We start from the raw sequence: 12,517 nt of genomic DNA, 5'->3' as shown, positions 1-12,517 counted from the left end.
AACCCCAGCCCTTTCCCCTGCTCCTCTCTGCTTCCTTCCAGGGTCGGCTTCCTTAGCTTCCTCAGTGTGCCTCTCACATCCGCAGGCCATGCCCAAAGCCCCGAAAGGGCGGACCATGGCTCCACAGAGCCCAGCTGCAGTGCCTCCCTCCACTCTCCTGTATCTCTTTCCGTCACAGCCACAAAACAGAGCTGGGGAAGAATAAAGACCTGGGGAGGGCTGGGCAGAGCTGACCAAACTGGAAACATAGCAATTAACAGGCTCTTGATGAAGCCAGAGGGTCTGCAGGTGCACAGCCGGAGGGGCTGCTGGGCCCTGAGTGTCGCCCTGGCAACCATGGCAGGCAGAGCAGGAGAGCATGCTGCCCAGGTGCCTGCTGAGGTACAAGGTCGGTAGGCAATGGGGCTCTGGATGTTCTAGTTCTGCTTGGCAGACCAGGGGTGGAAGGATGGAGTGAGCCCCTGGAAGAGGCCAAGCAGACGAGGAAAAGGGAGAGGCCGAGCCAGGCCCCTCGACCCTACCCCTAAGGCTGGGCCAGCCTACCCATGGGACCTGATACATAGAGTGGCTGCAAGTGACAACACCCAGAAACCAGTGCTGGGACCACGGCAGGAGGCCTCCACCGCACTGTGGGGGGAGGGATTGTTTTGAAGGCAGAGGCATGGCTGGGGTTCAGGTGTAGGCAGTTCAGGAGGTGGGAGAAAGCAGCAATGAAACTTTGTTTCCGAGAATTTTTGAGACTCTCTGTGTCTCTGGAGCTCTTCATTTTCAGAGACAAAGATGGTTTCAAATATTCTTTCCCATAAAACCACTGAGCCCTCCAGAAAGTTCTGTTTATATACTCCATTTTCCCAAACTGCTTTGCACATTGAAGTTTCACAAAAACCTGTTGTTAGGTCATGTGTCCGTTTTTATTTTGGTAATTTATGGTCACTGTGGCAAAAACTATTGCCACCCTGGGCCCAGGAATAATGTAGGAAATCAAGTTTGGTTTCCTTCGAGGCATTCCAGCATATTGCCTAATTACCCATGCTTCCCCTTGTTGAATCTGACCCCGTTGCAGTGTTTAGGTGCTGCTCTCAAGGTCCTTACAACCACATACCGTCTAATACTCACTGAAACCGGAAAGGTTAGCAGTTGGGTTTATGGTCTTGCAGAGCCTGGCTGGATATTTCAGAGGGAGAGTGGGTTGCCCAGAGGAGCAGGGAGGAGATTGCTGGAGAAGGCTCACAGGCAGGAATAAGGTCATGGCAGGGACTTCTGGGCTGGGGAAGTGGAAGATAGGGAGAGGAGGTGATGGAGACTGAGTACTGGGGGTGCTGAGGGAGTTGAGCTGGCTTTCTTGGGCCGCCCACCATGTCCCAGTTCAGCCTTGTGACACCTCCGTCTTCCCCGCCCGCCATCTCTCTGCAGTTTTCAGGGAACCCTACACCGTCCGGGTGGAGGATCAAAGGTCAATGCGTGGAAATGTGGCCGTCTTCAAGTGCCTCATCCCCTCTTCAGTGCAGGAATATGTTAGCGTCGTGTCCTGGGAGAAGGACACAGTCTCCATCATCCCAGGTAAGAAAGAACTGTGGGGACATGCAGATGGGAGGGCTGGGATGAGAGAGAGATAAAGCAGAGGTGCTGAGCGGCTTGTTGAGCTCACAGAGATCTTGAGGTTGGTTCTGGTGAGCAATTTGTTATTGATTTGGTGATGGTTTGGCAAAAAAAAAAAAAAGTCTTTGTTCTTGGCTGGGTAATCTTTGTGTGGGGTGTGAAAGTCCACGTGCCAGCAGCCTCTGCTGGGTGTGCAAAGATCCCATCAGACACAACCAGAGGAGGGCGTCCCTCTCCTTCCTGACCTCTGGGTCTTTGCTTGCCCTTGCCCTTAAGGATGGGAGGCAAGGCTGGAAGCACCTTATTTGTGAAAGGTTGTGGGAAGATGCTAAGAGGCAGGTCTGTAGTTCATGCTCCTCACTGAATGACCACAGCAATGAAGACTGAATTCTCTCAGGACCATGTGTATCTTTTCTTTTCATGAGTTGGCTAAAGACTCCATCAGAATTCTCGCTGGCCTCACTCCTTGCCTGGCGTAGGAGCAGAGGTTATAAACCATGTTGTCAGTTCACCTTGTTAGACCTGCTGTGATCAAAAGCCTTACATTATTGGTTCCTTTTTCCTATTCACGGTTGTCCCTTCAACATGAAAGCAGATCTAGAAACCTCAAGAGTGGACCTCAAGTCCTCAAAAGGCCTTGCGGCCTCCAGTTACAGAACGGTGGTTTCTTACCTCATTTCAGCATCCCTCCCTTCATCCTGGTACATTGCAGAGTCTTTGCTACCTTGTCTTCTTTTCTCTACCAAGGACTTTGGTTTTCCTTTCTGTGAAATGGAGGAACTTGACCCACTGATCTCTGAGAGCCCCTCCAGCATTTATGTCCCATTACTAGTCATATGAAGTGATTCTAGGTGCTTAAGGTTCTCAGGTTAGCTGGGAAAGACAAACTTTTGTGCATGAAACCTGTAAAGCAGGGGTTCTTAATCCTGTGACACATTTGAAGCTTTGGTGAAGCCCCCAGTCAGTATCTCTAGGAGTGGAAAATGAACACCAGCAGGTATAAAGCTCTTTAGGTGGTTCCAGTGTCTAGCTAGAAGAAGAACCAATGCCTAGGTATATTTATAGCTAATGTGACAGAATACTTTTTTCAAGACAATAATTTGTGTTTTGCTCTTGGCATTTTTTCCTTCTTTCAGTTATAAGCAGATGGCCAGGGTATTATGTCTTCTGACCTCAGAACTTCTTGTCCTGGGACAGGAATGCGAAGCTACTTGAAGATAGCTGCTCTTTTTGCCTTTTGTAAAACCATAAGCGAACACAAAAGGTTAGGATGGGTGCTCTGGCTGGGGAGGAGACTCTGTGGGCAATGAATACACAGGAGACAAATGAATGCCAGAGACAGGAATGGTGTTGTAGGAAGTGCTTGGAACCCACAGGGGTGACTGTGTATGGCTCCATGGGATCTGGGACTGAGAGACCAGGGCTCTTGTGTCCAGATGAGGCATGAAGTGCACAGCCCTGGACCCAAAGGGACCATGCAGGCAACACCACTGGGCTGGTGAGACCATTGAGACCAGAGAGACCAGAGAGACCCTGGACCCTGGCACTTCTCTGGGGGAAGCTGCAATAATGTTGGAGACCGAGTGTCGTGTCTGTACACCAGAATCAGATTGAAGATGATTTAAAGAACAGTGGTATCACTTATACACTTGAGTTTATGGACTAAGAGTTATATTCATTAAAATAATAATAAAAATAAAATTTGAGTGCTTACTATATGCCAGGCACTAGGCTAAGAAACTTTCATGTATGATCTCATTTTTATCCTCACAAAAAGTCCATAAGTGTGTTTCCTCCCCATCTACTTTACAGAAGAGGAAACTGAAGCTCAAAGAAGTAAAATAACTTCTCCTGTGTCACACATCTAATGAGCAGAGTGGCAGGGTCTGAACCCAGGTCTGTTGCTCAGACTGGGCTCTTTTTAATTTTTTAAATAATTGTTTTATTTTTCAATTAGAATTGACATACAATATTATATTAGTTTCAGGTCACAGAGTGAATAGACTTTTATATAACTTAGGAAGTGATCACCCCAATAAACCTAGTACCCACCTGACACCATACATAGTTATTACAATATTACTGACTATATTCATAATGCCATACCCTACATCCCCATGACTACTTTGTGACAACCAATTTGTATTTCTTAAGCCCTTCCCCTTTTTAATCTACCCCCAAATCACCCCTCCTAGCTGGCAACTATCAAAATGTTCTCTGTATCTATGAGTCTGTTTATGTTTTGTTTATTTCTTTTGTTCTTTAGATTCCACATATAAGTGAAATCATATGGCATTTGTTTTTCTCTGTCTGATTTACTCCACTCAGCATAATACCCTTTAGTTTCATCCATGTTTTTCATTCTTTTTTATGGCTGAGTAATATTCCATTGTATATATGTACTACCTCTTCTTTATTTATCTATTGATAGATATCCAGGTTGCCTCCATATCTTGGCTATTGAAAATAATGCTGCAATGAATATATGGATGTATGCTTGAATGTCTCTTTGAAGTAGTGTTTTGGGTTTCTTTGGTTAAATACCCAAAAGTAGGATTACTGGGTCCTTCTTTATCTCATGGTATAGCTTTTGGTTTAAAGTCTATTTTGTCTGCTATAAGTATTACATTCCCAGTTTTGTTTTTTGTTTTTGTTTGTTTGTTTGTTTATTTTTGTGAAATATTTTCTTCCATCCCTTTGCTTTCAGTCTCTGTGTATCTTTTTATCTGAAGTGGGTCTCTTGTAGACAGCATAGGTAAGGGTCTTGTTTTCTTATCCATTCAGCCACCCTATCTTTTGATTGGAGCATTTAATCCACCTACATATAAAGTAATTTTTGATAGGTATACTCGTATAGTCATTGCCATTTTACTGTTCATATTTTTCACCTTTTTTCCCCTTTCTTTTTCTTCTTCTTAAAGAAGTCTCTCTAACATTCCTTGTAATACTGGTTTGGTGGTGATGAACTCCTTAAGATTTTCTTGTCTGAGAAGCTCTTTGTTTTTTGATTCTAAATGGTAGTTTTGCTGGATAGAGTAATTTTGGTTGTAGTTTCTTTTCTTTTTTTTTCTTTTCTTTTTTTTAAATTAAAGTTTATTGGGGTGACAATTGTTAGTAAAGTTACATAGATTTCAGGTGCACAATTCTGTATTACATCATCTATAAATCCCGTTGTGTGTTCACCACCCAGAGTCAGTTCTCCTTCTATCACCATATATTTGATCCCCTTTACCCTCCTCTCCCACCCCCAACCCCCGCCTTACCCTCTGGTAACCACTAAACCATTGTCTGTGTCTATGAGTTTTTGTTTCTCATTCGTTTGTCTTGTTCTTTTGTTGTTTTTGGTTTATGTACCACATATCAGTGAAATCATATGGTTCTCTGCTTTTTCTGTCTGACTTATTTCGCTTAGCATTATACTCTCAAGATCCATGCATGTTGTCACAAATGGTCCCATATCATCTTTTCTTACAGCCGAATAGTATTCCATTGTGTATATATACCACAACTTCTTTATCCATTCATCTATCGGAGGACATTTTGGTTGTTTCCATGTCTTGGCCACCGTAAATAAAGCTGCAATGAACACTGGAGCATATGTGTCTTTATGGATAAATGTTTTCAGATTTTTTTTGGTAGATATCCAGGAGAGGGATTGCTGGGTCATACGGTAATTCTATTTGTAATTTTTTGAGGAACCTACACAGTGCCTTCCATAATGGCTGCACCAGTCTGCATTCCCACCAACAGTGTATGAGGGTTCCTTTTTCTCCACAGCCTCTCCAACACTTCTTACTATTTGTCTTGTTGATAATAGCCATTCTGACTGGGATGAGGTTTTAATCTCATTGTGTTTTTTATTTGCATTTCTCTGATGATTAGTGATGTGGAGCATTTCTTCATATGTCTATTTGCCATTTGTAAGTCCTCTTTGGAGAAACGTCTCTTCAGGTCCTCTGCGCATTTTTCAATTGGGTTGTTTGTTTTTTTGTTGTTGAGTTTCATGAGTTCCTTGTATATTTTGAATATTAGACCCTTATCGGAGGCACTGTTTGCAAAAATCTTTTCCCATTCAGTCGGTTGCCTCTTCATTTTGTCGATGGTTTCTTTTGCTGTGCAGAAGCTTTTAAGTTTGATACAGTCCCATTAATTTATTTTAGCATTTACTTCCATTGCCTTTGGAGTCAAATTCATAAAAGGCTCTTTGAACCCAAGGTCCATAAGTTTAGTACCTATGTTTTCTTCTATGCAGTTTATTGTCTCAGGTCTTATGCTTACGTCCTTGATCCATTTTGAATTAATTTTGGTACGTGGTGACAGATAGCAGTCCAGTTTCATTCTTTTGCACGTGGCTTTCCAATTCTGCCAGCACCATTTATTGAAGAGGCTGTCTTTTCTCCATTGTATGTTTTTAGCTTCTTTGTCAACAATTATCTGTCCATATTTATGTGGTTTTATTTCTGGGTTCTCAGTTCTATTCCATTGGTCTATGTGTCTGTTTTTCTGCCAATACCATGCTGTTTTGATTATTGTAGCCCTGTAGTACAAGCTAAAGTCAGGGAGTGCGATACCTCCAGTATTGTTCTTTTTTCTTAAGATTGCTTTGGCTACTTGCGGTCTTTTGTGGTTCCAAACAAATCTGATGATTTTTTGTTCTATTTCTTTAAAAAATGCCATTGGGATTTTGATGGGGATTGCATTAAATCTGTATATTGCTTAGGGTAATATGTCCATTTTAACTATGTTGATTTTTCCAATCCGTGAACACGGAATGTCTTTCCATTTCTTTGTGTCTTCTTTGGTTTCTTTTAAAAATGTTTTATAGTTTTCAGCATATAGATCTTTCACATCCTTGGTTAAGTTTATTCCTAGGTATTTTATTCTTTTTGCTGCAGTTGCAAAAGGAGTTGTTGTTTTTATTTCTTTTTCTGAGATTTCATTGTTAGTATATAGGAATTAATGGACTTTTGTGTGTTGATTTTGTAGCCGGCAACTTTACTGTATTTGTTGATTGTTTCTAATAGCTTTTTGGTGGAGTCTTTAGGATTTTCTATATATAGCATCATGTCTTAATGAGTCTAGCCAAGGGTTTGTCCATTTTGTTAATCTTTTCAAAGAACCAGCTTTTTGTCACATTAATTTTTTCTATTGTCTTTTTGTTCTCTATTTCATTTAGTTTTGCACTGATTTTTATTATTTCCTTTCTTCTGCTCACCTTGGGTTTCATTTGTTCTTCTTTTTCTAGTTCTTTAAGGTGTAACGTGATGTTGTTTATTTGGGATTTTTCTTGTTTCTTGAGATAGGTCTGTAATGATATGAATTTCCCTCTTAACACTGCTTTTGCTGCATCCCAAAAGTTTTGGTTGGATTCATTTTTATTCTCATTTGTTTCTATGTATCTTTTGGTCTCTCCACTAATTTCTTCTTTGACCCTGTTGTTCTTTAAAAGTATGTTGTTTAATCTCCATGTATTTGTGTTTTTTCCTGTTTTCTTTTTGCAGTTGATATCCAATTTCAAAGCCTTGTGATCAGACAATATGCTTGGTATGATTTCAATCTTCTTAAATTTGCTGAGGCTAGTTTTATGTCCCAGTATATGGTGTATCCTTGAGAATGTTCCATGTACGCTAGAAAAGAATGTATAGTCTGATGTTTTAGAATGAAGTGCTCTATAAATGTCAATTATGTCCATTTCATCTAATGTCATTTAGGGCTGCTATTTCATTATTTATTTTTTGTTTGGATGACCTATCCATAGCTGTCAATGACGGATTTAGGTCCCGTAGTATAATTGTGTTTTTGGTCAATTTGTCCCTTTAGTTCTGTTAGTGGTTGCTTGGTATATTTTGGTTCTCCCTGATTGGGGGCATAAATATTGATGACCGTTATGTCTTCTTGTTGTATAGTCCCCTTTACCATTATGAAATGTCCACCTTTGTCTCTTGTTACCTTTTTCACCCTGAAGTCTGTTTCATCTGATATCAGTATAGCTACACCTGATTTTCTCCAGATACAATTTGCTTGGAGTGTCAATTTCCACCATTTCACTTTGAATCTATGCTAGTCCTTGTAGCTGAGTTGCCTCTCTTGGAGACGGCCTATGGTTGAATTTCGTTTTTTGATCCAATCTGCTACTCTGTGCCTTTTTATTGGTGAGTGCAGTTCATTTACATTCAGGGTGATTATTGATATGTGAGGATTTCCTATCATTCTATCTTTAGTTTTCTGGTAAGACTGTGTCTCCATTATTTCTTTGCCTTTTTGTTGTTGTCTATTATTTATTTTTTCTTTCTTTTTTTTTTTTTTAAGATTTTATTGGGGAAGGGGAACAGGACTCTATTGGGGAACACTGTGTACTTTCACGACTTTTTTCCAAGTCAAGTTGTCCTTTCAGTCTTAGTTGTGGAGGGTGCAGCTCAGCTCCAGGTCCAGTTGCCGTTGCTAGTTGCAGGGCGCGCAGCCCACCATCCCTCGCAGGACTCGAGTTGAACCAGCAACCTTGTGGTTGAGAGCCCATTGGCCCATGTGGGAATCGAACAGGCAGCCTTCGGAGTTAGGAGCATGGAGCTCCAACCACCTGAGCCACGGGGCCGGCCTGTTGTCTATTATTTCTGTGTGGTGGTATTCTATGATATTTCCCTCTGTTTCTTCTTGTATTACTGTATTTATTTCAGTTCTGGATTTGTGTTTTTGTTTTTTTTTTTTAGTGGTTATCATTAAATTTATGTAAAAGAAAGTTTGATGTTTAGAATATTCCATTTTCTTCAGCATGCTTACTTTCTCCATTCCCATATTCTGGTTCAGGCCTTTACTCTCCTCCTTTTTATGTTTTGGTTGCCACAAATTGTCCCTGTTGATGGTGGTGGAATAGCCTCCTTTGGTATTTCTTGTAGTGCAGGTCATGTATTAGAAAATTCCCTCAGCTTCTGTGTGTCTGGAAAGGTCTTTATTCCTCCTTCATATCTTAAGGATATTTTTGCTGGGTATGTTATTCTTGGCTCATAATTTCTCTTTTTCAATAGTTTAAATATTTGGTTCTACTCCCTCCTGGCTTGTAGAGTTTCTGCTGAGAAATCTGATGATAATCTAATGGGCTTTCCTTTGTAGGTTACTGTCTTCTTTTTCCTGGCTGCCTTGAGGATTCTTTCTTTGGCGTTGATTTTTGACAGCTTCAATACAATGTGTCTTGGAGAAGGCCTGTTGGGGTTGAGGTAATTAGGTGTTCTATTTGCTTCTTGGATTTGAGGATCCAGTTCTTTCCACAAGTTTGGTGTGTTCTCATCAACTATTTGTTTGAATATACTCTCTGTTCCCTTCTCTCTTTCTTCTCCTCCTGGTATGCCCTTTATTCTATATCCCTCTTTCTGGAGTCAGAAATTTCTTGTAGAGTTCTTTCATTTAAGTCTTTAGTCTCTTTCTTCTTTCATCCTTGTCATTTCTAGGTTTCTATCTTCGATGTCACTGATTCTATCCTCCATCCAGTCAACTCTACTACCTACACTGGCTTTTTCATTCTTCATTTCTTCTATTGAGTTCTTAATCTCCATAAATTCCATTTGGTTCTTTTTTTAAAATGTCAATCTCCTTGGTAAAATGTTCATGTTGTTCTTTGATTGTGTTTCTGAGTTCATTAAACTGCCTGTCTGTGTTTTCTTGCATCTCGTTGAGTTTTTTCAGAACTGCAATCTCGAATTCTCTGTCATTTAAGTCACATATTTCCATATCTTTAAGTTCCTTTTCTGGAGACTTTTCACTTTCTTTCTGAGCTGTCTTGTTGCCTTGGTTATTCATGGCAATTAATGATTTATTATTTCTCTTCCTAGACATGTTGGTTCTGCAACAGGTTATCAGGAAGAGGTCTTTCTTTTTTTTTTTTTTCCAGTACATGTGTTGGTAGAATGTTTTATTTTCTCTCCGACTGCAGCCTTTTTCTCTCTCTCACACTGTAGAGTTATGTTTTCTCTGCACTATTCCTGCTTCTCACACAATGGGGGGATTCCCTGGAACGCGGGCTTCTCCTCTGTTAATAGTTCACCTGGGTCATAGCACGCTGCGTCAGTGTGGGGATGTGGAGAGCTTTTGAAGTTCTAAAATCTTCCTGCACCAGATTTAGAGCCTGTGTTTTTCAACAGCTTTGTTTACTCCTGCAGGGATCCGCCCAGATAGGTGGGGAGAGGGGTAGGGTGGGTTGTGAGAGGTGGCTCAGAACAATGGCTTTGACCATCACCACAGCCAGTTCTGCTTCTGCAGCTCCCTTCCCTTTGCCGGAACTAGTTGGGCTGTAAATCTATGACTGCGGACCACAGTTCTCAGAACTGCAAATATTCTGTTCTTTTGATCTGACACTGCTACTGTTCTGCTTCTAGCACTGGGCAGGTGGGGGCAGGGTGAGCTCTGGGAGGCTAAAGAGGGGGCGGCTGATCTCAGTGCCTAAGGCTTCCGTTCTCTGCGGCAGAGCGGGCTTAAACCACGGTTTGCAGCCTTCTTCCCTCAGTCTTTTCTCCGAGGTCTCTGCCGTGACTGTTGGGTTCAGCCGTGTTATATGCTGTCCCCTCAGCTCTGTGGGCCATAAACGAAGCCCTAGCAGTCCAAGTTCTTCCCTCTCCAGCAGCTTGGTAGTTCCAGGATGCAGCGAGCCCAGAGCACTGAGCTAGGTCTGCGTTCTGCATCTGCAGGTTCCCATCTCTGCACTTCTCCCTTCCCTCCTCCCCTGTTCGCACAATTTGCCCACCTTTTGGTGAATTCAATAGTGAGCCTCTTCGTCTGGCCTGTCTGTTGTGCAGGGAGTCCTTTGTGGAGTTATAGTTGTTCAATTTGTTGTAAATTCCAGGAGAGATTTCCAGAGGCTCACTCACGCTGACATTTTGATGACATCTCTTAGTTGTAGTTTCTTGCTTTTCATCACATTGAATATTTTGTGCCAATTCCTTCTGGCCTGCAAGTTTCTGTTGAGAAATCAGCTGACAGTCTTATGGGAGCTCCCTTGGAGGTACTAACTGCTTTTCTCTTGCTGGTTTTAAGATTCTGCCTTTGTCTTTAACCTTTTACGTTATAATTATGGTGTATCTTGGTGTGGACTTCTTTGGGTTTATCTTATCTGGGACTCTCTGCACTTCCTAGGCTTGTATGTCTAGTTCCTTTGCCAGGTTAGGCAAGTTTTCCATCATCATTTCTTCCAATAGGTTTTCAATTCCTTACTATCTCTCATCTCTTTCTGGTACCCCAATGATGCAAATATTGGTATGCTTGATAGTGTCCCAGAGGCCCCTTTAACGATCCTCATTTTATTTTATTTATTTATTTTTTTCTGTTTTGATTGGGTATTTTCTGCCATGGTTACTTGTAAATCATTGATTCAATCCTCTGATTCTTCTAATCTGCTGTTGATTCCCTCTAATGTATTCTTCATTTCTGACTGGTTGATTTTATGTTTTCTATCTCCATTTTTATGTTTCCTATCTCTTTGTTAAGGTTCTTACTGAGTTCGTCTACTCTTCCCCTAAGTTCACTGAGCATCCTTACAACCAATGTTTTGAACTCTGCATCTGGTAGATTGCTGGTCTCCATTTTATTTAGCTCTTTTTCTGGAGCTTTGTTCTGTTGTTTCATTTGAGACATGTTTCTTTGTCTCCCCATTTTGGCTGCCTCTCTGTGTTTGTTTCTATGTATTAGGTAGGGCTGGAATGTCTCTCTGTCTTAGTAGAGTGGTTTTATGTAGTATTATGTAATAGGTGTCCTATGGGGCTCAATGGCACAATCTCCCTGGTCACCTGAGCTGGGTACTCTAGGTGTGTCCCTTGTGTGGGCTGTGTGTGCCCTCCTATTGTAGTTGAGCTTTGGCTGCTGTTTGCACATCAATGGGAGGGAGTGACCATCAGGCTGGTTGGTTGATGACTACCTTTGAATACAGTGGAGGAGCTTTTGTACAGGGGCTGACGCTATGGAGCAGGATTCATGTTAGCAGAGCTCTGGTGCCTACTCAATCTTCCCTCCGGTTGTGTCACCCATGGAAGCAGCCAGGTGATGCTCCGGTTTGGTCTGAAGCTGGCCACTAAATGTGCTGGCCCTGGGACCTCCTGGGAGGGGACCCGCTACAGGCCTAGTTCAGCTGCAGACTATTCCCTGCCTGGGGTCACCTGGCATGAGCCACAAAGCAATCCACAAATGGCAGCCAACAGCCCAGTGCTTGGAGATACCTCAAGAGGCCAAGCTGGGAACTGAGGCCAGCTGCCACTAGTGCCAGGCTTAGGGCTGCTCAGAAAGAGGTATAGGACATACCAAGGCCTCATGCTGGTTGTTTGGTTTATGTGAACTTTTGAGAGATTTTAGGAAAGTCTGCAGTGTGAGCTGAGACAGGTTATTTGTATGGAAAAGCCACTAGAAGTGGCTTGCATGGGTCCAAAAATTTGGTGGAGCAGGGCATCAGGGAATCACCAGGACAGAGTGAAAGGTGTTAGTCAGGTTGACGGAGACAGATATGACAGCCATGTGCATCTGCGCTCTGGGAAGTGGGGAACAGCTCAGCAAAGAAATAATGGATTCCTCCAGCACTTCTGTCTGGGAGAAAGCTGTCCCTCTAGCTCTTGCCCTGTAGCCAGACAATTGAGTTCCTCCCGGTATGTCCCCAGCCCTGTAGCTCAGAGAGAGTGAGTCTGTCAATGAGTAAGTTCATGTGTGGGCCCTTTTAGAGGAATGGTAGATTGGGACTCCAGCCTGGGACTCCAGCCACCTTCCATCTCACTTAACCACAATCTCTGCTTGTTTTTACAACCAGAAGTTGTGGGGATTTCTCTTCCAGCCCTGAAACCCTGGGCTGGGGAGGTTGGTGTGGGGCTGGGACCCCCAGCTCCTCTGGGGGACCACCACAGCTGAGCTATCACTGCTTATTTTTAACTGCCACATGCGCGTTTGGGACCAG

At 42.5% G+C, this 12,517-nt stretch overlaps 1 protein-coding gene across 3 annotated transcripts in view; it reads left to right on the top strand.

Annotated features, from left to right (window-relative positions):
- DSCAML1 (DS cell adhesion molecule like 1) overlaps positions 1 to 12,517 on the top strand; it is a 349,917-nt gene that overhangs the window by 17,806 nt on the left and 319,594 nt on the right. For all 3 annotated transcript variants that reach the window (XM_081062533.1, XM_081062532.1, XM_081062534.1), the window contains exon 3: positions 1,414 to 1,560. In XM_081062533.1, the coding sequence (XP_080918659.1) occupies positions 1,414 to 1,560 (147 nt within the window). The remainder of the gene's footprint in view (positions 1 to 1,413; positions 1,561 to 12,517) is intronic.

The sequence above is a fragment of the Rhinolophus hipposideros genome (assembly GCF_964194185.1).
Source record: "Rhinolophus hipposideros genome assembly, chromosome: 10".
NCBI classification, from domain to species: domain Eukaryota; kingdom Metazoa; phylum Chordata; class Mammalia; order Chiroptera; family Rhinolophidae; genus Rhinolophus; species Rhinolophus hipposideros.
The sequence above is the reverse complement of the archived record's forward strand: the minus strand, read 5'-3'. Positions and strand labels throughout refer to the sequence as shown.